This window comes from Suillus subalutaceus, assembly GCF_016647625.1.
Source record: "Suillus subalutaceus strain FC151 chromosome Unknown DFJ58scaffold_121, whole genome shotgun sequence".
NCBI lineage: Eukaryota > Fungi > Basidiomycota > Agaricomycetes > Boletales > Suillaceae > Suillus > Suillus subalutaceus.
The window spans coordinates 135,912-159,934 of NW_024540370.1; the positions used below are offsets into that span (position 1 = coordinate 135,912).

The 24,023-nt window shown below is 46.9% G+C and overlaps 5 protein-coding genes across 5 annotated transcripts; 4 read left to right on the forward strand and 1 right to left on the reverse strand.

The window, feature by feature from the left end:
- The first annotated feature begins 9,818 nt into the window (after positions 1-9,818).
- Positions 9,819-11,875, forward strand: DFJ58DRAFT_907649 (uncharacterized protein). Its single transcript, XM_041395071.1, is given in 6 exon segments — positions 9,819-10,038; positions 10,096-10,545; positions 10,602-10,823; positions 10,843-11,322; positions 11,374-11,445; positions 11,507-11,875. 6 exon segments carry the CDS (start codon positions 9,949-9,951, stop codon positions 11,831-11,833), a joined length of 1,641 nt encoding a protein of 546 aa, XP_041239700.1. The 5' UTR covers positions 9,819-9,948; the 3' UTR covers positions 11,834-11,875.
- A 1,555-nt stretch (positions 11,876-13,430) lies between these two features.
- DFJ58DRAFT_68792 (Sodium/hydrogen exchanger family-domain-containing protein) lies at positions 13,431-16,949 on the forward strand. The gene is made up of 9 exons (XM_041383334.1): positions 13,431-13,792; positions 13,848-13,904; positions 13,962-13,994; positions 14,042-14,090; positions 14,148-14,347; positions 14,398-14,689; positions 14,740-15,228; positions 15,291-15,856; positions 15,907-16,949. The coding sequence occupies exons 1-9, from the start codon at positions 13,778-13,780 to the stop codon at positions 16,753-16,755; spliced, it is 2,550 nt and encodes an 849-aa protein (XP_041239701.1). The 5' UTR covers positions 13,431-13,777; the 3' UTR covers positions 16,756-16,949.
- On the reverse strand, positions 16,938-19,303 carry DFJ58DRAFT_907651 (uncharacterized protein; the record flags this gene model as incomplete). Its single annotated transcript, XM_041395072.1, has 13 exons — positions 19,089-19,303; positions 18,899-19,002; positions 18,455-18,538; positions 18,315-18,431; positions 18,142-18,219; positions 18,026-18,095; positions 17,910-18,001; positions 17,683-17,881; positions 17,620-17,644; positions 17,550-17,589; positions 17,291-17,414; positions 17,103-17,221; positions 16,938-17,078 (listed from the first exon to the last, which is right to left on the reverse strand). Exons 2-13 carry the CDS (start codon positions 18,947-18,949, stop codon positions 16,938-16,940), a joined length of 1,140 nt encoding a protein of 379 aa, XP_041239702.1. The 5' UTR covers positions 18,950-19,002; positions 19,089-19,303.
- A 977-nt stretch (positions 19,304-20,280) lies between these two features.
- DFJ58DRAFT_748333 (uncharacterized protein) lies at positions 20,281-21,981 on the forward strand (the record flags this gene model as incomplete). The annotated part of the gene is made up of 6 exons (XM_041387582.1): positions 20,281-20,444; positions 20,501-20,841; positions 20,889-20,914; positions 20,968-20,985; positions 21,042-21,678; positions 21,755-21,981. The coding sequence occupies exons 2-6, from the start codon at positions 20,682-20,684 to the stop codon at positions 21,979-21,981; spliced, it is 1,068 nt and encodes a 355-aa protein (XP_041239703.1). The 5' UTR covers positions 20,281-20,444; positions 20,501-20,681.
- Positions 21,982-22,128: 147 nt separating this feature from the next.
- On the forward strand, positions 22,129-22,789 carry DFJ58DRAFT_748334 (uncharacterized protein; the record flags this gene model as incomplete). Its single annotated transcript, XM_041387583.1, has 1 exon — positions 22,129-22,789. The coding sequence occupies exon 1, from the start codon at positions 22,229-22,231 to the stop codon at positions 22,787-22,789; it is 561 nt and encodes a 186-aa protein (XP_041239704.1). The 5' UTR covers positions 22,129-22,228.
- Between the last annotated feature and the right edge of the window lie 1,234 nt (positions 22,790-24,023).

Consider the following 24,023-nt stretch of genomic DNA (forward strand, 5'->3'; position numbering starts at 1 on the left):
CCAAGAACCTCATGACTGATGAGGACACTCTGGCGCAAGACAGACCTGACAACGAGGTCAGAGTGCTCTCGCTTCAGTGGATGTGATAAGGATCCAGCTGTTACAGCATCTGTGCGCCCCCGCAAGACTTAAATGCAGTCAAAGTTGCATTTCAGGTCCACGTCCTAGGCCTTCAGTATATTTCGTCGGCATTGCCACTCTTCATCTGAGTGTTCAGAGCGGTGTCATGCATGGTATGGAACTCATACCATGACATTGATAGACAGGAAGTAGCTACAGAGAGTACACTAAGGTGTACCTCATTGTATTATTATGATTGGTTCCATTTTGACAGATTTACTTGTATTTATATTTCCAGTATGATAGTTTTCACCTTTCCCCTTTCTTTTATGTGGTATATTCAGCCACCAGTGAGCCGCCAGATATGTTTGTAAGCATGTCATGTGATAGGCAATAATCTGATTTGTAAGGATTTGTCATGATTGGTCATGCTTTGTCATGATTTATCATGCTTTGTAATATTATGAACTTTATTTGTAAACTACTTTGTAAGCAGCTGATTCAGCACTGCCAAATGGCATGGTTAGTAAGCCAGTGACTTACTAATGCCGTGATGAGTCATGCTTAGTAAAATGGCCTCCCAAAAAGGTATAAAAGGAGCCCATTCTACACTGAGTAATAATAACTTCCCACTTTTCACTCTTCTCTCAAACCATGAGAGTCCGTAAGACTTAAAGTGCAGGCCAAGAGTGCCTTGAAGTAAGATAAACATCGTATCAGAGATTAGTTGTATACTACCTTACAGGGGTCGCTTATATAACAATCTATTTATAAACTATTTGTTGTGTGCTACCTTTCAGGGGCTGAGTGTACAACACCAGAACAGCTTTCGTACTAGGCTTTACGTATTTAAGACAGACTTCATTTACTTGTTGTGTACTACCTTACAGGGGTTGAGTATACAACACCAGAACAGCTTTCTAACTAGGCTTCACGTATTTTAAGACAGACTCTCTCTTTTTCAGGAAGGGAGACACGAGAACACGACAAAGTTGAGACAGACTTTCATAGGTTGAGACACGACCTACGAGATTGAAACAGATCTTACTATCAGAACATTAGGGAATCTACGAGTAATTCCACCAGGGAACAACAAGAAGAGGACACGTCAGTAAACCCTCCCAAGAACTCACACATTATCTACCACGAAAACTAGTGCTGCCACAGTTCAGTCCCGAACCTAGGTTCGAACCTGAACTTTTGCGAACGGAACCACCGTTCGGTCAGTAGTTCGACATACGATACAGGACCGAACCTTACATAGGTTCTTCGTTCGGGTGGTCTCGGATGGACGTCGGACCCGTTCGGACGAGTCTGAACCGGTCCGAACCCATCATTAGAGTTGCAGGTTTGTTGCTTCTGTTCTGCAACTCCTCAGGTTCGTCAAAAGATGCTCACTGTTGACATATCAGTAAGTTTACTGGTGAAATCGTCACCGGTGCAATCGTCACCGGCGCAATCATCACCGGCACTATCATCACCGATGCAATTGATCAGAGTGGATATTCATATCTCATTCTGGTCTTACGCAGAACATCAGCAAAGGATAAAAGGGTGGGGAGCGTCCAAGGTTAGCTCATTCATCAAAACATGTCGAACTCTGCAGTTAATGCTAATGGTGTTTTGAAGGATGCGTCCAAAATCGAATGGTATCATGATCCTGACGATGACATGCCCATCTCGCCCCATCCTGAATCCTCATCTAAAGCTTTGCCCCCAGCACCCTCTCATTGTACCCTGGACTCTTTCGTAGGCTCTCATCGAATGGTAAGTCCATGGGTATCTCAATAAATTGTCTGTGCACTAACTTAGTATCTAGTTTGATCAGTATTATCGTGCCCCTCCTTCATCTGCTGCGACGACACATTCTGCTACACCATCCCTCTCACGCCAAGGTTCCTATGACCAGAGCTGGATGCACGATGCAATCAAAGCTCGTGTCTCACATGACGCAGCTCGTCAAAGGCCTCATCGGGAATTGGAGGACTACTTAGCTGCACCACTGGAGGATGTTGAGAATGTAGTCGTGTGGTGGGGTGTAAGCTCATATCCTTAATATTCCGTGTAACTTGAAGCTGACAATTATTTTTTTAAAGCATCACTCGGTTCAGTATCCCACTGTTGCTCGCATCGCAAAAGATTACCTCGCTATTCAGGGGTCTGCAGTAGCATCTGAACGGGCATTCTCAAGTGGCGGCGTCACCGGCACCACACGTCGCAACTGCTTGCTTCCAGAGACATTCGAGGCACTTCAACTGTTAAAAAGTGCGTACCGTCAAGGCCATGTATCAGCAATGGTGCAGGCTGAGCTTGTTGCTCCTCAAATTTTTATTGTTGAATAGTCTAGCCTACAATTGTTCGTACTTGGAAAATTTTGCTAATTTCATGTTGCGTTCGGCGGTTCGAACTGGTTCGAACTGGTTCGAACTCGAACCCGACCATTGTGAACCCGTTCGAAGTGGTCCGGCCCAGAGTCCACCCTACCTTTGTGAACTTGACCGAGGTTCAGTTCTCGGTCCTCAGTTATCTTGAAAAAACCGGACGGAACTGAACTTCGGCAGCACTAACGAAAACTAGAAAAGTCGTAGACCGTGTACTTAAGGACTGGCAAGAAGTCTTATCCTGTATAGTTGTGTTGTCACTATACACGCGTTGTACATAAGACCCTTAAGTAGCAAGACAGCGGTATTGGTATTTTTCCAGCCATACTCCTATCTGGAGCTTTCCAGAGTTTCCACTAGTCCTCTGTATTTGTCACAACCCTTATAATGAATTAACGCAGGGGCAGAGACTAGGACTCAAACAAAGGTATCACGACGAGAAGATAGAGGATAGCAGGTACGTCTTAGGATTGCTAGCAGTAAGCTAATACAAAAGAGGTTTGAACTGGAGAACTACTGACTACAATGAGCTACTTATATACATATATTGAAGCGGAGACTGAATCTGAATCTGAATTAACTAGCCAATCATTAAATAAGAAAGGGAATCGTACGATGTTCTAAATATAACTACACTATGATGTCATGGAACGTGTGATGGCTGTACAAGGGTTCTCGAAGGTTCTGGAGTCACGTGATCTGATTGCTTGAGTAAGGAAGTCGAAATCAGAGATATCGGATATAGAAGTAGTAGGCGCTAATGGAATAGAGAAGTTCGGGTTAGGGTTTGGAAAGGTTATGGGTACAGACGCTGGCTGAGCGCTAACAACAGGCGCTTGTGACGGGCGCTTAACGGGTGTCTTACGAGTATTTAGAAAAGAATAATGATTTGTATTTGGAACTCGTGACATTACCCCCTCTCTAGGATGAGCGTCATCGCGAATGTAGGATGGTCGAATGTTTTTCTCTCTCCATTGTTTGAATGCATCCGTATCCAAAATAGATCCAAGAATTCGTTTGGATTTAGCAGCCGTGGGATTTTTCTTATGGAAATCTGCAATTAGAATCGGGGAGTTTTTAACGTTTTCTTCTGGCTCCCATGTCGACTCTTCTATCGGATATCCTTCCCATTTTACTCGGTATTGCACTTTTCCTCCGGAATTGTCGGCTATCTAGTACTTCTTCTACGACAAATTCTTCCTGATCGTCAACAATGTCTGGAGGTGGTCGGGTGGGTTGAGAATGAGGGATCATTTGAGATGCGTAATATGGAGTAAGCAATTCTACATGGAAAACCGGGTGAATCTTATAGCTTTCTGGCAATTTCAATTTATAGTTCACTTCGCCGGTCTTCTCTAGTATTTCAAAGGGCCCAAGACGACGATCTGACAACTTTTGACTTGGACGACGTTGTTTGATGTTCTTTGCGTCTAGCCAGACCTTGTCTCCCTTTTGGTACTGAGGTGCGTCTTTAACTCCTCGGTCATAGAAGCGTTTCATGCGTTCAGTTAACCATCTTTAGAGTATTTTCCGCATCATCTCTTGCTTCTTTCATTTGATCTGCTCTCTCATCGGCGGCAGGGAATAAGGGATGTGGAGTTCGGAGATACGGTGAATTCAGGATTATATCCATAAAGGACTTTGAACGGACTATGACCTGGTTACTGTGACTGCATTGTTCATGTGAAAACTCTGCTATTGGCAGCCAAGATACCCAATCATTTTGTCTATACGAGGTAAACATGCGCAAGTACTGTTCAACTTCTTGGTTTACGCGTTCTGTTTGTCCGTCTGTTCTGGGATGATAGGAGGTCGAGGCAGACCATTTCGTTCCTAATCTTTTCGATACTTGTCCCATAAACTTCGAGATAAACTGTGTTCCTCTATCCGAAATCACTTTCTTTGGTGTACCGTGATGTTTCCATACGTTCTTTAGAAATAGCTCGGCAATTCCTTTCGAGTCTACATCTTTGGTGGTGGGAATGAAATGTGATTGTTTCGAAAATCGATCAACGACAACGAATATACTGTCACATCCTTCACTCTTCGGCAAGTCCACTATCAAGTCACATGAGATCGTTTGCCAAGGTCCTTCTGGGACTTCATTTGGCTGTAAAGGTCCCGTTGGTCTACTGGGGAACACTTTCGTTTGTTTGCATCGATCGCAACCGTCTACATAATCATGGACATACTTCGTCATTGAAGGCCACCAATAGTTTCTGGAAATCAATTCTAAGGTTTTGGCACGTCCAGGATGTCCAGCCGGTGGAGAGTCGTGAAACAACTCCAATATCTCTCGGCGGATCTCTTTATCGTTTGGAACATATACCAGTCCTCGGAATAACACCAATCCGTCCTCAACATTCCATTCTTCGATTCCTCTGCGCAATTGTACCGGTGCTGCTTTTAGCGTTTCTAGCGCTTTCATTACTTCGGGCTCTCGTTCTGTGCTCTTTCTTATCTTCTTCATGAGCGAACTTTCTCCTTCTATGAGAATTTGGCCTCTTTTAGCAGCATTGATTTTGAAAAATTCCGGTTTTCAACAAAATGCGGTCAGAATTATCGTTTTTCTACCCCCCCTCTGTGGTCTTCTCTCCGAGATAGACGGTCGGCTTTGTCATTGACTACACCAGGCTTATGTTGGAGTGTAAATTCATACTCCGCCAGGAACAAACTCCATCTGGCTTGCCTTCTTGTCAACTTTTGACTCGTCATAAAATACTCGAGATTCTTATGATCTGTCCAGATCTCCACATGTTGGGGTTTTCCCTGCACATAGTGCCTCCACTCTTCCAACGCACGAATGATCGCTAATAACTCTTTATCGTGAATGTCGTAATTTCTCTCTGCATCATTCATTGATTTCGAGTAATAAGCCTACTGGGTGCCATAGGTCATCTTCCATCAGTTGAGATAGAACTGCTCCTGTTGCATAGTCGGAAGCATCAGTTTCTATTTTCATTTTCTTCTCAACATCTGGCATTACGAGGACGGGAGCTTCTGTAAAACGCTTCTTTAACTCATCGAAGGCGTTTTGCTGTCTCTCTGTCCAATCCCATTTGGCATCTTTTCTCAGCAAATCATTCATTGGTCTGGCAATGTCTGAGAACCCAAGTATAAATCTTCGATAGAAGTTGGCAAAACCCATGAATGCTTGTATTTCTTTCACGCATTTGGGAACAGGCCATTTCAATACTCCTTCTACCTTGACGGGGTCCATAGACACACTGCCCTTTTCCACAATCAACCCAAGGAACTCGACTTTAGACTGTTCGAAGCTACATTTCTCAGGCTTCAAGAACAGGATCGTTTTCTTTTAATCGTTTGAGTACTTCTCGCACGACTTTCTGGTGTTGCTCTCTATTTCCATTTGTAAAGACCAAGATGTCATCGATATAAACGACCACTGTTTTGCCGTCTATTAAATCTCTGAATATCTCATTCATCATGGTCTGGAAAGGTTGCTGGAGAGTTCGTCAACCCAAAATACATTACGGTTGGTTCATGGTGACCAAAAGGCGTTTTGAAAGCTGCCTTCCATTCATCTCCTTCTTTCATCCGAATATTATTGTATCCCCATCGTACATCCATCTTGGAGTACATCGTAGCACCAGGTAAGGGCATCAATCAGGTCTTGAGATCTCGGTAGCGGGTACGCATTTTTAAACCGTCTTCTCATTAAGCCTTCTATAGTCCATTACAGGGCCTCAATTTGCCATCCTTTTTGGCCACAAAGAAGAAAGGTGCTGCAACTGGAGATTGTGAATCTCTAATACGTCCTAGTGCAGTCTCAGGCTTTTAACCAATCTTTCAAAGTGTCCATCTCTTCGGTGACAAAGGGATACGGTTTCGCATTCGGTGGAAGATCATTGTCGTCTTTAAGATCCACAGCATGATCCCATTTCTTTCTTTCAGGGAATCGCTTAGGACTCTTCTTCTGAGAACACTCCCAGGTAATCGTGAAGCCAGTCTGGAACCATCTCTTCTACAGACTTCTTCTTCTTCGTAGCTTCTTCTGCTACCTTCTGCTCCGTGGCAACCGAGGCTTTATATCTAATCCATCTTTCAGGACTATCCTCGTCTTCTACCTCTTCACAGGTCGCCTTCTTCATTTCCATGTCTTCATCGTCATCCTCTTCAGTGGGAATCAGATCTGGAATCACATCTGTCTGTTTTTGTGCTTTTCTGTTTTCTCTATTTTTTTGTCTTTGTTCCTTTTTTCGTAATACATTTAAGCGGGCATCTAGATAGCGAAAATTGTCCTGCATTCCAGTCTATTTCTGGATTATGATATCTTAACCAGTCAATGCCGATAATAACATCATCGTTTCCTAAGTCTGTAATCATGAAGGCTGCTTTGTCTTCTACATGATCACCGATCTTTAGACTTAGTTCGGCGAAATGAGTACATTGATCCAGCGGCATTTAAAGAACCATCTATGTTCTTTACCGGAATAGGCCTTAATAATTTACGGCATATTACATTGTTCTTCTTCACGAACTTCTCATTGATAAATAATGTCGATGCACCACAGTCCACAAGTGCTTTCACGTCTGCTTGTCGATTCTTTCCTTTCAGGGTAATCGGAATGTAAAAATGCTCTGATTTCGATCGCAAATATACTTCTGTTACATCCGAGAACGTAGATAAGATTGAGAAACGATTGTTCGGGTCCAAGTCCGCAGACTCTAACTCAGACCTCTCTAAAAACCCTTATCTCCTTTGGCCTTGATATAAGTCTTTAAACCATTGGGGCATCGAGTCTTCCTTTGGCACTTCAGTAGCCTTCACTTGCGCTTTTGGAGCGCCTTTGCAGTTTCTTGCCATATGGCCTTCTTCACCACAACGATAGCAGTTGAAAGAACCAGTCTTTCCTTGAGGTTTAGGAGCTCCTCTCTGCTTGTTGGCGTCGATGTCCATGGCGTTACTGTCTCTGGGACCAGCCCTTGGTTCGAAGTTTCTTGCAGCCCTATTAGGGGTCCAGAAAGAAGTCTTCTTTTTCTCCGCATCTAACTCCTCGAAGTTTCGTCCTATTTGGATCGCATGCTCTATCAATTTCTGCATGTTGTCCTTGTCCTTGTAGGCGACGTGAGCGAGTTGTAATTTGACGCGATCTTGCAATCCTGCCCTATACTTCTGGCGTAGATTGTAGTCGGAGAATCTTGTGTGTGCAGCTTTTTGTTTGAAAGTAGCTGTATACTCTGGAACGGTAGAGGATCCTTGTCTTAAGGAATCCAATTCCCGAACTGCCTTGCCTTCAAGGTCTTCTTGTGCCCACATGTCGGTGAAGTCTTCATCTAACTTCTTCATGGTGAGAGTTCCAGTCGCATGTTCTTCAATGTAGGACTGCGCCCATTTAGCAGCAGATCCCTTCATGAACGAAAGCATGATTGAAATTCTTTGCCTTTCTGTGATGCTAGGCCATTGCGTCATATAGAGCGCTATCTGTGTTGCCCACATCTTGGCGTCGATGGAATCCTTATCACCTGTGAATTCCGTGGGTTTAGCCATCTTGATTGAGGCTGTGGTAGAGGCGGCGGATGTTCCGAGGGATGGAGAAGCGGTGAGTTTGTCGATCTCGGCTTGTAGCTCGTCATTCTTGTTTTGCAAGGCCGTGACTTGGTTTTGCCACAGTGCATTGTTTGCGGCGATCTGTTCTTGTACATATTGTACAAACTCTTCGCTGCTACTCGGCATTCTTGGTGCGGTTGGTTCAGACATAGTACCAGTTGTTTTCTGGAACCCGATTTACTGATGTCTGTGAAGAGCTAGTCGTAACGGCTCTTCCGGAAGGGAAAGGTGATGAAAGGGAAGATGAAAAAGAGATACGTAATCTGGAAAACTGAAGCGGTCCCCGATATCTGATCGGATCTACCTCGTACTTCAGGGTCAAAGGGTCCTGGTAAAACCCAACTGACTCTTCCCTAGATACTGACTAAAAGAGATGTGTACGTAACAACTATACTCGCCAAGTGGGAAAACTAGAACGCCAAGGTGCTCTTCCAGCCGAAGCTTACAAGCGACCGAGTCTGGACTAGGAAATTCCTCTAAATACTCGGGTAGAGTAGCCTACGTATCGTACGAAGAAAGGTGATAGGTAAAAAGGAAATTATAGTAACGTTGAGCAGGCAGGGTCTTGGGCCAGCACTCAAAGTTGTAGTGACACGCCTAATGTCGTGAACACCTCCGTATACTGGCGGCTGCAGTGTAAGGCAGGGCCTGGTATAGGACTACTAACTACGAAAGCGGATAGGTATGAATGCGCTCAAATGAGCAAAGGGGAGAGTGATAGAATCAAGGTCACAGCTGTTAAGCCGGGCAATATAAAACGTGTAACGGTTCTGTTTGATTGAGGATCGCGGGTAATCGCAAGATGCTCAGATCAAAGAGAAAAGGTATGCAAGCGGTAATGCGTGGAGTCGGAGTCCCCTATAGTTCAAACCTAATGTCACAACCCTTATAACGAATTAACGCAGGGGCAGAGACTAGGACTCAAACAAAGGTATCACGACGAGAAGATAGAGGATAGCAGGTACGTCTTAGGATTGCTAGCAGTAAGCTAATACAAAAGAGGTTTGAACTGGAGAACTACTGACTACAATGAGCTACTTATATACATATATTGAAGCGGAGACTGAATCTGAATCTGAATTAACTAGCCAATCATTAAATAAGAAAGGGAATCGTACGATGTTCTAAATATAACTACACTATGATGTCATGGAACGTGTGATGGCTGTACAAGGGTTCTCGAAGGTTCTGGAGTCACGTGATCTGATTGCTTGAGTAAGGAAGTCGAAATCAGAGATATCGGATATAGAAGTAGTAGGCGCTAATGGAATAGAGAAGTTCGGGTTAGGGTTTGGAAAGGTTATAGGTACAGACGCTGGCTGAGCGCTAACAACAGGCGCTTGTGATGGGCGCTTAACGGGTGTCTTACGAGTATTTAGAAAAGAATAATGATTTGTATTTGGAACTCGTGACAGTATTTGATACACACAAAGATGTATAAAAAATTGACCTAGGTATTGTCAGAGCTGCACAACGTACCCAAACTTCAGATTCAATTCTTACTTCCCAAAGTTCAACATCCTGGCAGAATGGTATATCAATGCCTGAGGCTGCAAACACAAGCGGTGGCGCATCACTCTGCACTGGAAGTTGGATGGTATGGTTGGGTAGCCCGGGCCCCGAACATGAATTTTGCATGCAAAAAAAACTGTTACAAGACTGTCAAAACAACTAAGGAAAGACGGGAAACAGGGAGAGTACCTCGAAGGCTTACTAGTACTTGGTCCAGGTTACATAATACGTCGTACTCTTGTACTTAGAACACCGCCACGGCAGCTCACGGCAGGCTCGGATGAGTAGTTTGACTTTTAGAAGGGCGAATCGCTGAATTGGGCGCCACTCCATCTGGCACCAGGACCTCCGACACTCCCCATCTACAACTTGATCTCAGCGTCATTCGAGTACATTCCTTCACTCAGTACTGAGTACTCAATCATGAGTCTCTCATCATTTTTACTCGGAGGGAAAGCTACGAGCAACCAAAAAGCTATCGACACGGAATTAGATGCCCTTTTTCATACTCAGGTACGTCACCCTTTTTCGTTTTACGGTGGTCCACGTTGAATTATATTGGCTCATAAGGTCCAAGATGATGGCAGCACTGCAGCGTCCAATGACAAGAAGCGTAAACCGGAGGGAGAGCAGAGACATAGTTTGAAAAAGCACAAGTCCGCACTCAAAGAGTCGCAAAAACACGATTCCCCTCCAAAACGCGTCAAGCTGCGGGAGAACAAGAAAGAAAAAGTCGACAAGCGGAAATTAGAATCTCAAGAAAAATTAAAGGCGATCTCAGCCGTGGAGGGCAGCAGCGCTGAACACCGAGGGGCTGAACCTATCGACAATTCCGACTCCGAGGAGGAGAGTGGACCATCTACGCTCGTACACGAGTCGCTGCTCAGTGGTGGTGCAAAGTCCAACCAACGTGCATCCGCGCGCAAGGTGAAATTCGCTCCGCCAGATGAGTCCGAGGAACAACGCAACTTGCGCACGATCTTCGTGGGTAACCTCCCGTCCGAGGTCGCTCAGAAACGAGTGAGTTATTGAATACTTGCTGATGATGGCATCAACGCATACTGAACATGTGACAGCCTTTGCAGAAAAAACTCCATAGACACATTCTATCGCTCGTGCCTACCGCAAAAATCGAATCCACAAGATTCCGCTCCGTCGCATTTCAAAACCCTACCAGTAAACTTCCGGATGATGATGGGAAAGAAAAGACCGACCCACGGCAGCACGGCTTAGACCGTGCATCATCGTGGCGCAAAGCTAATCCCACAGCGGACGAACCAAAAAAACGACGAGAAGAAGTTTCTTACTCCAAGTCAGAAAAAAAAAGTTGCATTTATCAATCATGAACTTCACCCTGGCGCCGATTCAGTTAATGCATACGTCGTCTTCGCATATCCCCCTCCTCCGAAAGAGCGGCCTTCGAATTTGCCACCCCTTCTACCAGTCATGGACCCGCACGAGGCAGCTCGTCTTGCTGTCGAGACGTGCAACGGGACTGTTTTCATGGACCGTACGATCCGTGTAGATTCTTTGGGCAGGCCTGCAGATAGCGTTGGAAAGCAAAGTGCTCTCTTAGGTACTTTTGCGGGAGATCCAAAATCATCGGTTTTCGTGGGCAACCTTGACTTTGCGAGCAAAGAGGAAGATCTGCGGATATTCTTCGAAAGTCTTATCACTGCCGAACGCGGGCCACCTAGTCAGGCTTCAGATGCACCCAAGCATTGGGTTTCACGCGTCAGAATTGTGCGGGATAAGGAGACTCAACTTGGGAAGGGCTTCGCATATGTGCAATTTACGGTCAGTATTTGATTATTACTTGTGGGTGATATTCTGAACATTCATTTTCAGGATCGCGTTTGCGTGGACGAAACTCTTGCAATGGAAGAGTCGAAACTCAAATTTGCAAAGCGCAAACTACGCGTTCAACGCTGCAAAATACTCCCCAAGGGCTCCGCCCACTGACAAAGCTGCCGCTTCAAAGACTGCAACCACTAGTCACAGTGCAGGTGTAGCTCCACCCATCGACGTGCCAAAGGGCGATCCCTCTCTGGGTGAAAAAATTGCGACCCTCTCCAAAGAGGAACGAAAACAGATCAAAGCAGCGGACGCTGACCGGCTTGCGCGGAGGATGGCGAAGAAGAAAGCGAGAATGGCGCTTGCGAAGGAGGGTGTGCCTGTACGTGGCAAGGAGAAGGACGTTGGACGAACGAGGAAGACGGGCGCTGCCAAGAAGGCCGCTATCGCACCTCGTAAACAGAGCAGGATCCGGAGTGAGAAGAGTATGTCAAAACGAAATATGAAGAAATGATATCTCTTCCTTTGTTCTTCAAGGGAAGATTGCCGTGTCTCATTTTATTGAGCTTGAAGTATATGCTTGATTTTGGGTTGTTAAACTTTCTCATCTTTGGCGTTATGGAGCAAGTTATTCCCTGAACCCATGATCGAATCGAACACCTTGACGGTGTGCTTCAAAGAATTATTAACCGACACCATCACAATTGCATGTACCCAGCAGAGTGGTATCTGACATGCTCTCTGCACTCACAAGAAACACCGCCTGCGGACGAAGATGGTAGGTGAGAAGGCATGTTGGTTTCGTCACATCTCTGTGGATACCTCCTGTTTCTTGAGCTCTGCTCTCAGCAGTAGTGCATGAATGACGCAGGTTAAGATTCACTCATATTTCAATATGACCTTCACCCAATGGCGTATTCCTATCGAAATTCACCTAGGACATGAGGAACGGTGTAACAAAGAATTCAGGAAGTGTGTGTGTGGTTCGCGCCATGGTGTATACGAATATAGGACACCAGTAGCTGAAATCCAATGGCAATATTGATCACACTTGACATGAATGCGCGAAACGATGCCGCAGTAGGGTTACCCCTTTCTCAATGATGTGCAAACGCATAAGCCGCAGGGACTCGAAATGAAACTCGCACTTGGTTGATATTACACGGTGATATAGGTTTAGAGCGGTGGCAAGCGCCATAATAGGATGAACAGCATTTGGCCGATAAGCCAATGATAAAGTTTCCGGTGTTTCTGCGGCAGAGCCGTCCGGCGTCCTCATTATGGACCCCATATTCATAAGCAGCTCCATATCAGATTATATGTAGTACTGGCGGTAATTATCGAGATAACACACCGGAGTAACACGCAGCCAGACGCCAGAGCGTTTTATGTAAAACATCGGGAACACATAAGGCGAATCTCCGAACAGCCTTCGTAACGAGGAGGCGGAAAATTTAACTAAGTGCGGATAAGTGGATGTCAGGGTACTAAGTGAGTAAGATAGTCCCTGAGTCAGGGAATAGAGCAGGTCACGAGCTTGCTTGCTGAGTGCTTGGCAATAAGGGTGTACTGTGTAGGGACCTGGGACCTCCGAAAGACCGAAATATATACGATCGAGGATAGGTTCAACTTGAAACTTGTCAGCTGCAGATCTTGAATGTCTAACCTGCCAATCATAGGTGAATTTGTGGCATCCTACGGTGGCGGGGGGTGTAGGCATGCAAGTCGATAATGCCTCTGGAGAGTCCGAACACGATAGCCGTTGACAGGAGACTCCACCTGTGAAGTCATGGCTGACGAACCGTGCAACGATGTTACTCAAATTATACGTAGGTACCGCCTTTAAGCGGCGGGGGTGGAGGTGAATTTCCATTCCTGGATCTTCAATTCAAAATTTTTTAGCCACATACATAAGTAGACATATAAGAGTAGTCCCGTGTTGCAGGAAACTGGCGCTCCGTGGCTCCAATTGTGATTGTTATCGGCTTATCTGTACTGCCCAGAGTTAAGCTGATTGGCGGGATAGTCTATGAACCGTCGGATGAAGGGTCGAGGGGTGACCTGAGCCGAAAATTAATTAGGGAAGTCAAACGTTGAACATGCGTTCTCTCGCAACATCCGTCATCTTTCCGGCCCACTGTCAGTAGGTTCCGCGCCGAGCGCTGCGACTATAAAGATGGGATGGTTTTCCATGGACCTGCCAGGTCCCCCGCCGCATCTTTGGTTTTCAACTTGCTTGGCGAAGATATTGGCTGACATAACCTGGAATAAAGACTCGGCTACTACGGTCAGACTACCCCGACTTGCCGTACTACGTAGACACTCCTCTATCTTCTTGTATCTTCACTCCAACGACCCGCCACGTCCTATTTTATGAACTCCAGTGGGCATAATCATTGTCCAGCTGCACGCGTTATCCAGCTTCTTTTCGGTTGAGTACTCTTCGGCACCACACAATATGCTATTCCGGCCGGTACGAAGCCACCATTCCCGCACCCGACTGTTGCAGCGCTCATTCATCTTCTTAGCTTTCATTAACCATACCGCACATCGCCTATGCATGCCTCGGAGGTTTTGTCGTTGTGGTAAGTGCACCCTGCTCTCTCCACTTTTGCAGCATCTCATTATAATATCCATTACAGTTTGGCATGTTCTCTTTGTTCATTCGAGAAAAGGTAATACTATTTCTGATCATATCAACCCCCATACTCATTATATATAGCTTTACATCGGCGAGGCATGCTGGGCTTTTCTCTTCGGCGTCATCATCGGTGAGCTCAGCGGATCAAACCCTTCTAATCACGTTGCCTTAACTTTTTTATTTTTAGGTCCTTATGGTGCCGGCATATTTGATCCTCGTAGCTGGGGCAGTGGCAATTCTGAGGATACCGTGAATCAAATCACACTAGAGTTCACTCGTGTTGTCCTTGCAATTGGAGTCTTCGCAATCGGCGTCGAGCTTCCAAAAGCTTATATGAAGCGTCACTGGAAAAGTTTATTATACCTTCTATTTCCTGTCATGACATGGGTGGGTAACATCTTGAACATGTCTTTCACCCATTCTCTAACCATCACCAGGGTTGGTTTGTGTCGGCAGGCTTGATCTATGCTCTCATACCTGACCTCACATTCTTGTCAAGCCTTGCTGTCGCTGCATGCTTGACCCCAACTGATCCGATCCTTGCTGCTGCAGTTGTCGGTGGCAAATATGCCGACAAGCACGTCCCCGCTCATCTTCGCCATCTTCTCGCAGCGGAAAGCGGTTGCAACGATGGAGCAGCCTATCCCTTCCTGTACATCGCATTGTATCTCATATTGGACTCCACTACCAGTCGTGCAGTTGAAGATTGGTTCCTTCTACTCTGGCTCTGTGAGATAAAAAATACAGTGACAGTTCTTCACCTGATTCCGTTATAACAGATCAGGTCATCCTAGGTGTGGTCGTTGGCGCCTTAATAGGATGGGGTTTCCGGCACCTCATGAAATTCTGCCAGCGCAATGACTTCGTCGATCGCCAGTCCTACGTTGCACAGTACATATCCCTGGCTTTGCTCACCATCGGCATCATGACTATCCTAGGTTCTGATGATCTCCTGGCAGCATTCTGTTGCGGAACGGCATTTGCTTGGGACGGTTTCTTCAATCGCCAGACAGAGGAATCAGTGTTCAGTTCCGTTATCGACTTGTTATTCAATGTCGCTGCCTTCGTTTATGTCGGCGCCTGGATGCCGTTCGACAGTTTCAATAACGAAACCCTCTCACTTAGCGTGTGGAGGCTCATCGTTATTGCCATTTTAGTGTTGATGTTAAAAAGGTTGCCGGTCATGATTGCGCTCTACAAGTTCATACCCGACGTAAAGACTTTCCGGGAAGCCGTTTTCAGTGGCCATTTCGGGCCCATAGGCATTGGTGCGTGGTATATCTAACATGATCCTTGCAACATACTGATATGACGTGTGTTACCATTCCAGGTGCTATATATATTTCCACACTAGCAGCCCAGCGGCTACCAAAACCTAGCAACCCTCCAACTAACCAGACTGAATTTCTGGCACTTGCCATTCAACCCATCGTTGCATTCATGGTACTCTGCAGTGTCGCTATTCACGGTCTGTCCATCCCATTCTCACTCCTAGGCCGTCGCGTGCATTCAGTTGGGTCTCGTACGTGGTCCCGCCATGCCTCATCCAACGTGCCCGACTGGGCAACGCATACACGACACGTTACACGTGCGGAAGACGTCATCATTAACCGTGATCCTACTGGACTCGAGCGTGGCGAGGGCGGACTGACGGAAGAAGAGAAGTCTGCACTGGAGAGCAAGCGCGCAAGCACGATCACTGCGTCGCCGCTGTCGCCCGACGAGACAGAACAGGTCGGCGAGGTGAGCAGTGCGGAGACGCGTGCGGAAGCTGCGCTGGCAAAGGATGAGGAAGAGATGAAGGAGGAGACACCACCTGATGGAAAGGAGACGGCGGCGGAGTGGAAGGAAGGCCCGCATAAAATTATCGAGCGACGAGGTGGTCCTGGTGAGGAGGTGCGTGGGTTGATTGACAGTACTAATGGTGATGCTGACGTCGTCTACAGGTCGATGTGGAAGTCATTTATAACGCATTCAAGCCTTCGGAACGGGTCGTGCACTCCCGGTTTTCTGTAGGAGAAAGTGGCGCCTTACAAGCAGGTCGCGCGTATCTTCGCAAGTTACATCATGCGCCTGAAGATATACATCGGGAAGTTGAACACGTCGAAGAAAATGTCAAGCATGATATACATGCATTAGAATCAAAAGTCCAAGAAGTTTTTCAAATCGGTGGATCAAGTGATGAAAACACGGGCGCATGTGCTGAAGGTGATGAAGACGAAGAAGGATGGTCGTCAGACAAAAGCGGAGATGGCGACGGGTCTACGTACCCGTTGGGGGAGCTGCCTGGCGATCACAAGAAGCGTCCAAAATCATGGAAAACGAAGAGCGGAACCCATTCTGCAGCTGCCAGAAGTGCAAGGAGTCATCGACGAAGACAATCAACGGGAGATGGCGGAACGTTCTCGAGCCATGCTAGGCAGCTTCTGGAGCAGGACCCACCGTCCGTCTTTACGAGTGAGCCAAGTGAGATCGTACCGTTTGAAGATGAAGACCAACGTGGGAGAAGCCACACACCTCAACGTCAGGGATCAGGGCACACTTGCCGTCGCTCCATCCAGCACCGACGGTTGGAGTCTCTGAAGACAAGCGAACATAACTCCCGTGATGTCTCGCCTACTCGGTCGGTCCGGTTCGTCGACGAAGAGCCTCGGAGTGGTGCCACGACTCCTAGGATGACACTTGAACAGACGCCCCAGGGCAGTTCTAGCGAACCGTCTACCGCCGATGGCTCGGAGTCGAGAGGGAAAGTCACATTCGGCCTCACTCAAATAAGACGTGCGTCTGAAGATTAATATATCGTATATATCTCGTTGTGCGTTTTTTAAATTGTCTGGGTCACCTCGTCGAAATCACTTGGATATCGCTTTCGCATCACATCGCATTCTCATAACTTGTCGTCAATGTAGCATTAATGGCTTGAACATGTATAGATATACGCGTCTCTAAACTACTATTGTATATGAAAGAGCTTTTGTCATGACTGCACGATGAGGAGCGCCAATGTTAAAGCTGTGCCAACTACAGCACATATACCAGTAATTTCCAAGCTGCCAAAGAGCGGAGCAAACAAAGGTACGCAAGGTTCGCGATCAGCACCAGCTCCATCAAATGAAAGCTAAACGCCATCGATAGGCTCTACAACGGCGCGCAGATCGGACGTAAACCCGTCCTCGTGAAATCCATACCCAAGCCACGCTCCCGCGAACAAGACACCGCCACGGCCCTGAATGTTCGTCATTGCCTTCCGAGCGATGATCGCTTGAAAACAGGGGGATGCGCGTATGTTGATGAATGGGGTAATGGGCATCAAGACGTAACGAAACGCACCTTGCTGTTGAGGATGGGGGCGCTCGTAGGCGAATCGCGCAGCAGGTTTAGTGACGTTTGAATCGGTTGGTGGGTTTAGGGTGGCCAGCACCGGGCCGTGAAGATCCTTTGGCAGATGCTGCAACTAGTCTCAAAGATGCCGTTCATTAGTACCGTTGAAGATGACGGTGCGGAATTCCATCAGCTTACATGCGCTGTAATGCAGATTTTAGAACGGAAAACAAATTTGAACGATAAGGGTAAAAAATTACAGCGCGACTTTGTTTATGTTAGCTTTGTGTTTACCCTTGTCGTTCGAGCTGGAGAATGTGAGGTAGTTTCAACAAGACCAAGCATTCCTGGCTTTGGCATCAACTGGAGTGGTGAGACGTGACGTGAAAGTGCAAGAACACGTACGTTAATGTCACTGTGCAGCACTACAACATTCATATTCCATTCAAAACTTTTGAGGACGTCTTCTCCGTCAGCACAGATCGCGTCCGCCTTCCAGAATTGTCGTGCGTCCGAATGACATGCTAGAATAACCCAGTCGTACACTGTGATAGCATCTGGGTTATGCGTCTTCAGCAGGACGGTCGTGACGGCCTTCGCCTTGGGTTGTTCTGCATATCGTTGTGACAGGAGAGGACAAGTGTAACTTTTCCTGAGGAAGTTTTGACAATATCGCATCAAGTAGTTGCGAATAGGGAATGCAGTCAGACTCAATAGCCCCTATTATAAAATTGCATTACCCACCACCTTCAATAGTAAGGCACGACGGCTTACCCGTAATCTGTGAAAGGTGATGATTACTCATGAATCGTACCTGTAAACAATGACTGTCAATTCGACCTAATATACAACGAAATTACCAAAGTCCGAGCAGGGATGTTTATAAGGCACTTCTCAGGCGGTGTACTACATATTGTAGTTGTCATAAGCTGCAGAAACTGTCAATGATAGTTCTCATTCTCGTTAAATAAATACGCGATACAATCAAAAATTGTTCTGGAAAGATGCAAAGTATCCTTCTTGGTCAAGGTACAGACAAGTCTGGATCGTCGGAAGAGGCCTTGTTAGAGACGAGGCGTCGTGCACAGGCACTGAACCCGAGCACATCATAGATTAATCGCCACATGTCGGGATCTAGAAGACGTGATGACTGGCAGAACAAGGTTGCCAAACTTTTGCAGCACATTCAAAAATGTCCGAGTCTCTGCAGACCCTGAACGTCAACTCAGTTTGAAGAACGCGAATCGCGAATATGCGCTAGGAGAAATCGGGATATGTGGTCGGGTTAGAAGATAATCTCCACGTTACGTAGATGATTAATCATACGGTGCGAGATGCGAGAAAGTGAAAAAGACCAGGAAGTACGAATCCTCTGGTATCAACGGATTAATTGGAATCCAGACAACTAGAGCGAAAAGGGCGCTTACGTGTCCACATCAACTGCGTACCCGTCTGATTTACTTGGATGTATATATACAATCGTATTCGTGTGTCCTCCCCGCACGACCTTCGACTTCGTACAGATACTAACTATGTTCGTTTAGAACCTGGAATAAATTCTATGGGCACCAGGTTAGCGATCGTTACATTGCAGCAATTGTCATACCATGAACGTACCCATGTCGTAGCTAAGCTAGAAACGCCAGACCCTACGACGGCAACTTTCATCGACAGCCTAGCGAGTATTGCTAGTGGTTGCGTGATGATTAACCAGGAGCAACCTAATGGCAATGTAGGTCAAACGAAGTCGGGATCAAACACGGGTTATCTGGCCCTCGCCATAATATACAAAGGAATCCCCACTTACCTCCGTCTGCCTCGGGACCATACTAGGTTCGCAGAGGAATATTAATTAATCGCGCGATGGTCCCCTCGAGCAGAAGTAACAGAGTGAGACGGGAATGGGGGGGTGCTTATTGGGGTGATGTGGAGATAAAGAGAAGAAACTGGTGTGTCTTTCTACACATTCTCTCAGGCTGTTGAGTGTATGGCAGTCAACTTGTTATTCCGAGTTTCCAGTTTACTTGCAGGACATCGAAACCGGGTAAGGGTCAACCATACGTTCACCATAGAGCCTCTCGCACACTTGGTCGAGATTACTGTGTTGCGTACATGAACGAGGTGGACTGGCTAAAAAAGAAAAACGCACTTTGTGCATCTGGTCACCGTAGACTGGTGACCCTAGACCCACTATTCACCGAAATTGACCATGAAGCCGTGAACTCCACGAGGACTTCTCTTCTTCAACGCCAGTGCGACTAAAATTGCCGCATTAGCTGAATCCAGAACGTGGCTGGTAGCCTGGATCCTTCCAAGTTCCTCTGAAATTGCAGCACACTGAGCATGTCATTTCAGAATATGAGAACCCGCTTCAAGCTTCAAGAATAATTACATAATAAGCGGCTGTGTTTCCTTCGCTTCATTGATGTTGCCACAACCTGGGGAACTCTGGGGAATACCTGCACAGCCGTATACAGGTTCGTTGAGGTTCCGTTTTTATTTCCTATGCTAATGAGAGTCAATATATCTACGTCCATCTCAAGGACCGAGCTTGAGTGTGGCAAGTCCCATCGTGTAGTTCTTGCATTCGACTGCCATGCAACTGTTGTCTTTGTTTCTAGCTAGTTCGGTCCTTCCCCCTTGGCATGGACTGTATAGAACGGATCAGCTTTTCAGTGCGCATAGCGTCAATTTCACCTTCCCCCGTCGTTTTTAGTGGTTTGTATGTTTGCACCATGAAATACACTGAATTCTACAATTTACCTCAGCCTTGTGCAATGTGGTGATGATCATACTACGTCTCAGACAACCACTATGAGAGTAGAGCCTACAACAGGACGTTCTGAGACTTGCACAGTGTCCTTGGGATGCCACTTTCGCTGATCCATGGCATTTTGCTGCTAGCTGGCGATCTTTTAGCCTCAGCGCTTAGTGCAATCATACGAGTCTATCGTGCTAATGCCGAACTGCCATAGAACAACATGGAAGTACACGTGCGGCATCACCTGAACCCTCTCACCTCAACTTCATGCACAGCCCCCCATTTCCCCACTCACGTCTTCTCGTACCACTTATTCTGTCCCAGTCCATCCTCGATTCTTGTCGTTTTCCTTAACACAGCATCATGCTCGGTAGCTCAGAGGCCGATATATCAATCTCGAAGGTGAGTCGCTCCATCACTTTCGTATCTGTTTCGTATCCTCACTAGCCTATCCACAGTTATCGGTGGAAAAAATCTTCAAGTTCCTCCAAGCGCATTTCCGCCGGCATTTACATATCCATCAATGTTGACTCGAGGAGACGCTGGAAATCAGCCACCAGAGTTCTATCATCCGACGAATCAGTAGCGTGGGGCGATGCCGTGACCCTGTACAGTGCATGGCGATTTTCGGATGCGACGATGACTGATCTTCCGCTTGTAGATTATAGACATATCACCCGAACTATCGGCGGAGATCAGGGCATCCTTCGAGTTCGATCGGATATTGGGCAGTGGAGAGGTCGTTGGAAACTTGAGACGTCATGGGATGTACTGCTCGACCGTGGAGATGAGCCTTTCGGTGAGCAACATGCTTCTCATTCATGCGTATATACTCACATGTTGCAGACATCTCGTTCCCGCCCGTTTATGGTGTTCACCCTTCCCTCACATGAAGGCCACCGTTCTACTTTCTTGCGACAATCAGGACGGCGCACTACTTAACGTGAGTGACATCAGCCTCTGTGTTGTTGGCATTTCTTGACGGAACACCTGGTGTAGTCCATCGTTGAAAGTGAGATTGCTCGAGACACGGATGCGGGCCATGAACGATTTGCCACATATGTGACAAGCAAGACGGTCTCACACCTGAATGATGCCGTACAGCATTTTCAGTTGGTCCTGGACCAATGTCCGATCGGCCATCCTGACCACGCAGGGGCTCTCACCGACCTTGCGTGGGCCCGCCTTCGATGCTACATTCAAAAGGATCTTCAAGCCATCGACTGTATAACTTCTCTCTTCCGTGGAGCCCTTGCATTGCGTCCGCAGGGCCATCCCAATCACGCATTATCCATCTATCATCTCATTGACGCGTTGATCTTGCGCTACAAACAGGAGAACTTCACCGCCGTCTATATCCATGAATCCGCGCAACTGTCCTGCAAGCTACTGCCCCTCTGTCCAGAGGGCACCTACCTTCGTAGCATTGCGGCGGGGGCAGATGGCATTGATTTTGTAATCTGCGAATGCAACAATCTTCCAATAGACGCATCTGATGAAGACATCCACCTTCGACGAGTCGTACTCAAGCTCTGTCCTCTGGGCAATGAGCACTGTCCAAAAGCACTAGATAATCTTGCATGGGCCCTCGGTTCACGTTTTGAACAACGCAGCAGTATTGGTAATCTAGAAGAGTGTATACAATGTGGTTGTAAAGCCATTTCTCTATGCTCTGAGGGACATTCTGAACGCGATTTGTACCTGAATAACAGCCTTGTCACTCTGGACCTGCTTCAATTGCCAAGACAAATATCATGATCTCAACGAGGCCATCTCTCTGTACAAAGAAGCGCTGCGCCTGTGCCCTGTTGGACACGAATCTTGTGACTTCTCATTGGACAACCTAGGAGTCGCCCTCTTCACCCGTTTCAACAAACGCGGTGATGTTAATGATATCAACGGAGCCATCAGCACTTCAGCCTCCATCACGAGGCACTGATGTTGCGCCCGCCTGGGAATCTATATTGTGATTACACACTCAAAACCTTGCCCTCGCGCTCAATACTAGATATAACAAATTGAATGTCAGCGAAGATCCCAGCGAGGCCATTGACCTGTGCTGGGATCACTTCAGTTAAGGCCGCATGGCCATTTCACCATCAAGCTCTTTACAGATTGAGCTCGGCGCTCTGCTCTCGTTTCGCTCAAACCCAGAAAAATGAAGATGTCGAGGGGGCCATTCGACTATGCCAAGAATCGTTGGAGGTTTTGCCTTCACTGCACCCAGACAAATATTTCAGCTACCCGTGGTTGCAGTAAGTTACAGAGTGCGGCGCAAGTCTGCTGATTTGTCGCTCGCTGTAGAGAACTACAGAGTGGCATCACAACATCCCACGCAAGGCTTTCCAGAGCGCATTATGACAGCCTGGAACTGGATTATCGCAGCAGAGCAGCACAGTCCCCTATCTGTGCTGGAGTCCTACACAACATTTTTCGAACTTCTTGACCGTCACTTGGCAACACGATCATCGACAATTTCAAGGCGTGAAGCTGCTGCTGCATTCAGTGGTGCCAGATCACTGCCTGTAGATGCGGCAACATGTGCCATCTTGCATGACAATCTACGACGCGCAGTCGAACTCGTGGAACAGGGCCGTGGCCAACAGTGGTCGTTGGCCTCTCGCCTGAGGAGTCCACTTGAAGACCTCGAGTCCACAAATCCCAACCTAGCTCACATGTTCTCGGAGCTCAGCAAGTGTCTGTCCGAGGCTCAAGGTTCCACGCTCAGCACAGATCGAGGAGAGTAATGGTAGCTGAAATCCGTAATCTTCGAGGTTTCTCGCGGTTCCTGCTGCCACCTTCATATGAAGACTTGCAAGCGGCAGCGCGTCATGGCCCAGTCATCATCCTCATTGCCAGTCAATGCTCGTGCAGCGCCAACATCGTCCCGACGTCAGGAGACATCATGTTCCCTTGCCGTCTGTCACTCTTACAGATCTGAAGGATCTTAAGGATCGCTTCACTAGGGCAATACGACAGGCATCTTGGATGAACCCAGCAGAGTCGAGGACGGATTTAATAGTACTCTTGCGGACAATTTGGGACGAGATCATGCTACCCATCGTCAACGTTCTCCAGCAAGACCTGAAATTAAAGCACCAATCTCACGCCGTGAGAAGGAAAGTGCCGCTCGAGCAGGGATGGTTTTCATTCATGTTGGTGTGTAGTTCCTGCCGTATTGCTTTCATCTGGTATGGGTTTTCAAGTTGTTGATTTTTATCCTCTTTCATCTCGGTCTCCGTGTAGCACCTGTCGACTGTAGGATTACCTTCCATATTATCATACTGTTGTTTCGCATTCCCTCACATGATATTGTCCACTGTAGGGTCTTTTGCAATTCATTTGATATTCCGAGTACCAGTAGCAGTATGTTCTTTGTGCATTTGTGCAAGGGGGAGCGTAGGGGACATCTTCCAGTGCGTATATACAAGATCAAAGTAATGTGTATATTTTACCATAATGATAACAACAACAGTAATAGTAATAGTGAGAATGAAGAGGTAGTGCGCTGTGCCACAGAGTATGAAAGAATGTATGGTGTTATACATGAATTGGTGACAGCAGGTAGCAAAACATCGAAAGGATAGTGGATAGTAGTAAAGAAGTGATCAACTCTACATTTTATGGTCGATGAGGGCAGGAGAGAGATTCTAATTCAGAGGGGGATCGTTGGTGTAAAGCGCTCCCTAAGAATTATTTAGCCAAGAACTTATAAAAAGGGTCCTGATTGGAAAGCGGCAAAAATCAGGGTCTTCAGCGGCATCTGTGAAAGACTCGCACAGAGGAAGATCGGGATCCACAGACTCCTCTATCATTGATGAGATTCCAAACAGCTGGGTCTTCGATGGCCTCTGCGATCATGGTCTCTGGCAACAGAGGGGTCGAAGGCTCGGAGATGGGAAGGACAGGATCCACAAAGTCCTCTATCTCATGAAAGAGATTCCAAACACCTGGTTCTTCGGTGGCCACTGCGAGCATGGT

Coding starts and splice junctions, on each gene's coding strand:
- DFJ58DRAFT_907649 (XM_041395071.1), top strand. CDS start 9,949: ATGAGTCTCTCATCATTTTTACTCGGAGGGAAAGCTACGAGCAACCAA. Junction 10,039..10,095: donor ATGCCCTTTTTCATACTCAG/GTACGTCACCCT, acceptor TTGGCTCATAAG/GTCCAAGATGATGGCAGCAC. Junction 10,546..10,601: donor CCGAGGTCGCTCAGAAACGA/GTGAGTTATTGA, acceptor AACATGTGACAG/CCTTTGCAGAAAAAACTCCA.
- DFJ58DRAFT_68792 (XM_041383334.1), top strand. Junction 13,995..14,041: donor CTTTGTTCATTCGAGAAAAG/GTAATACTATTT, acceptor CATTATATATAG/CTTTACATCGGCGAGGCATG. Junction 14,091..14,147: donor TCTCTTCGGCGTCATCATCG/GTGAGCTCAGCG, acceptor TTTTATTTTTAG/GTCCTTATGGTGCCGGCATA.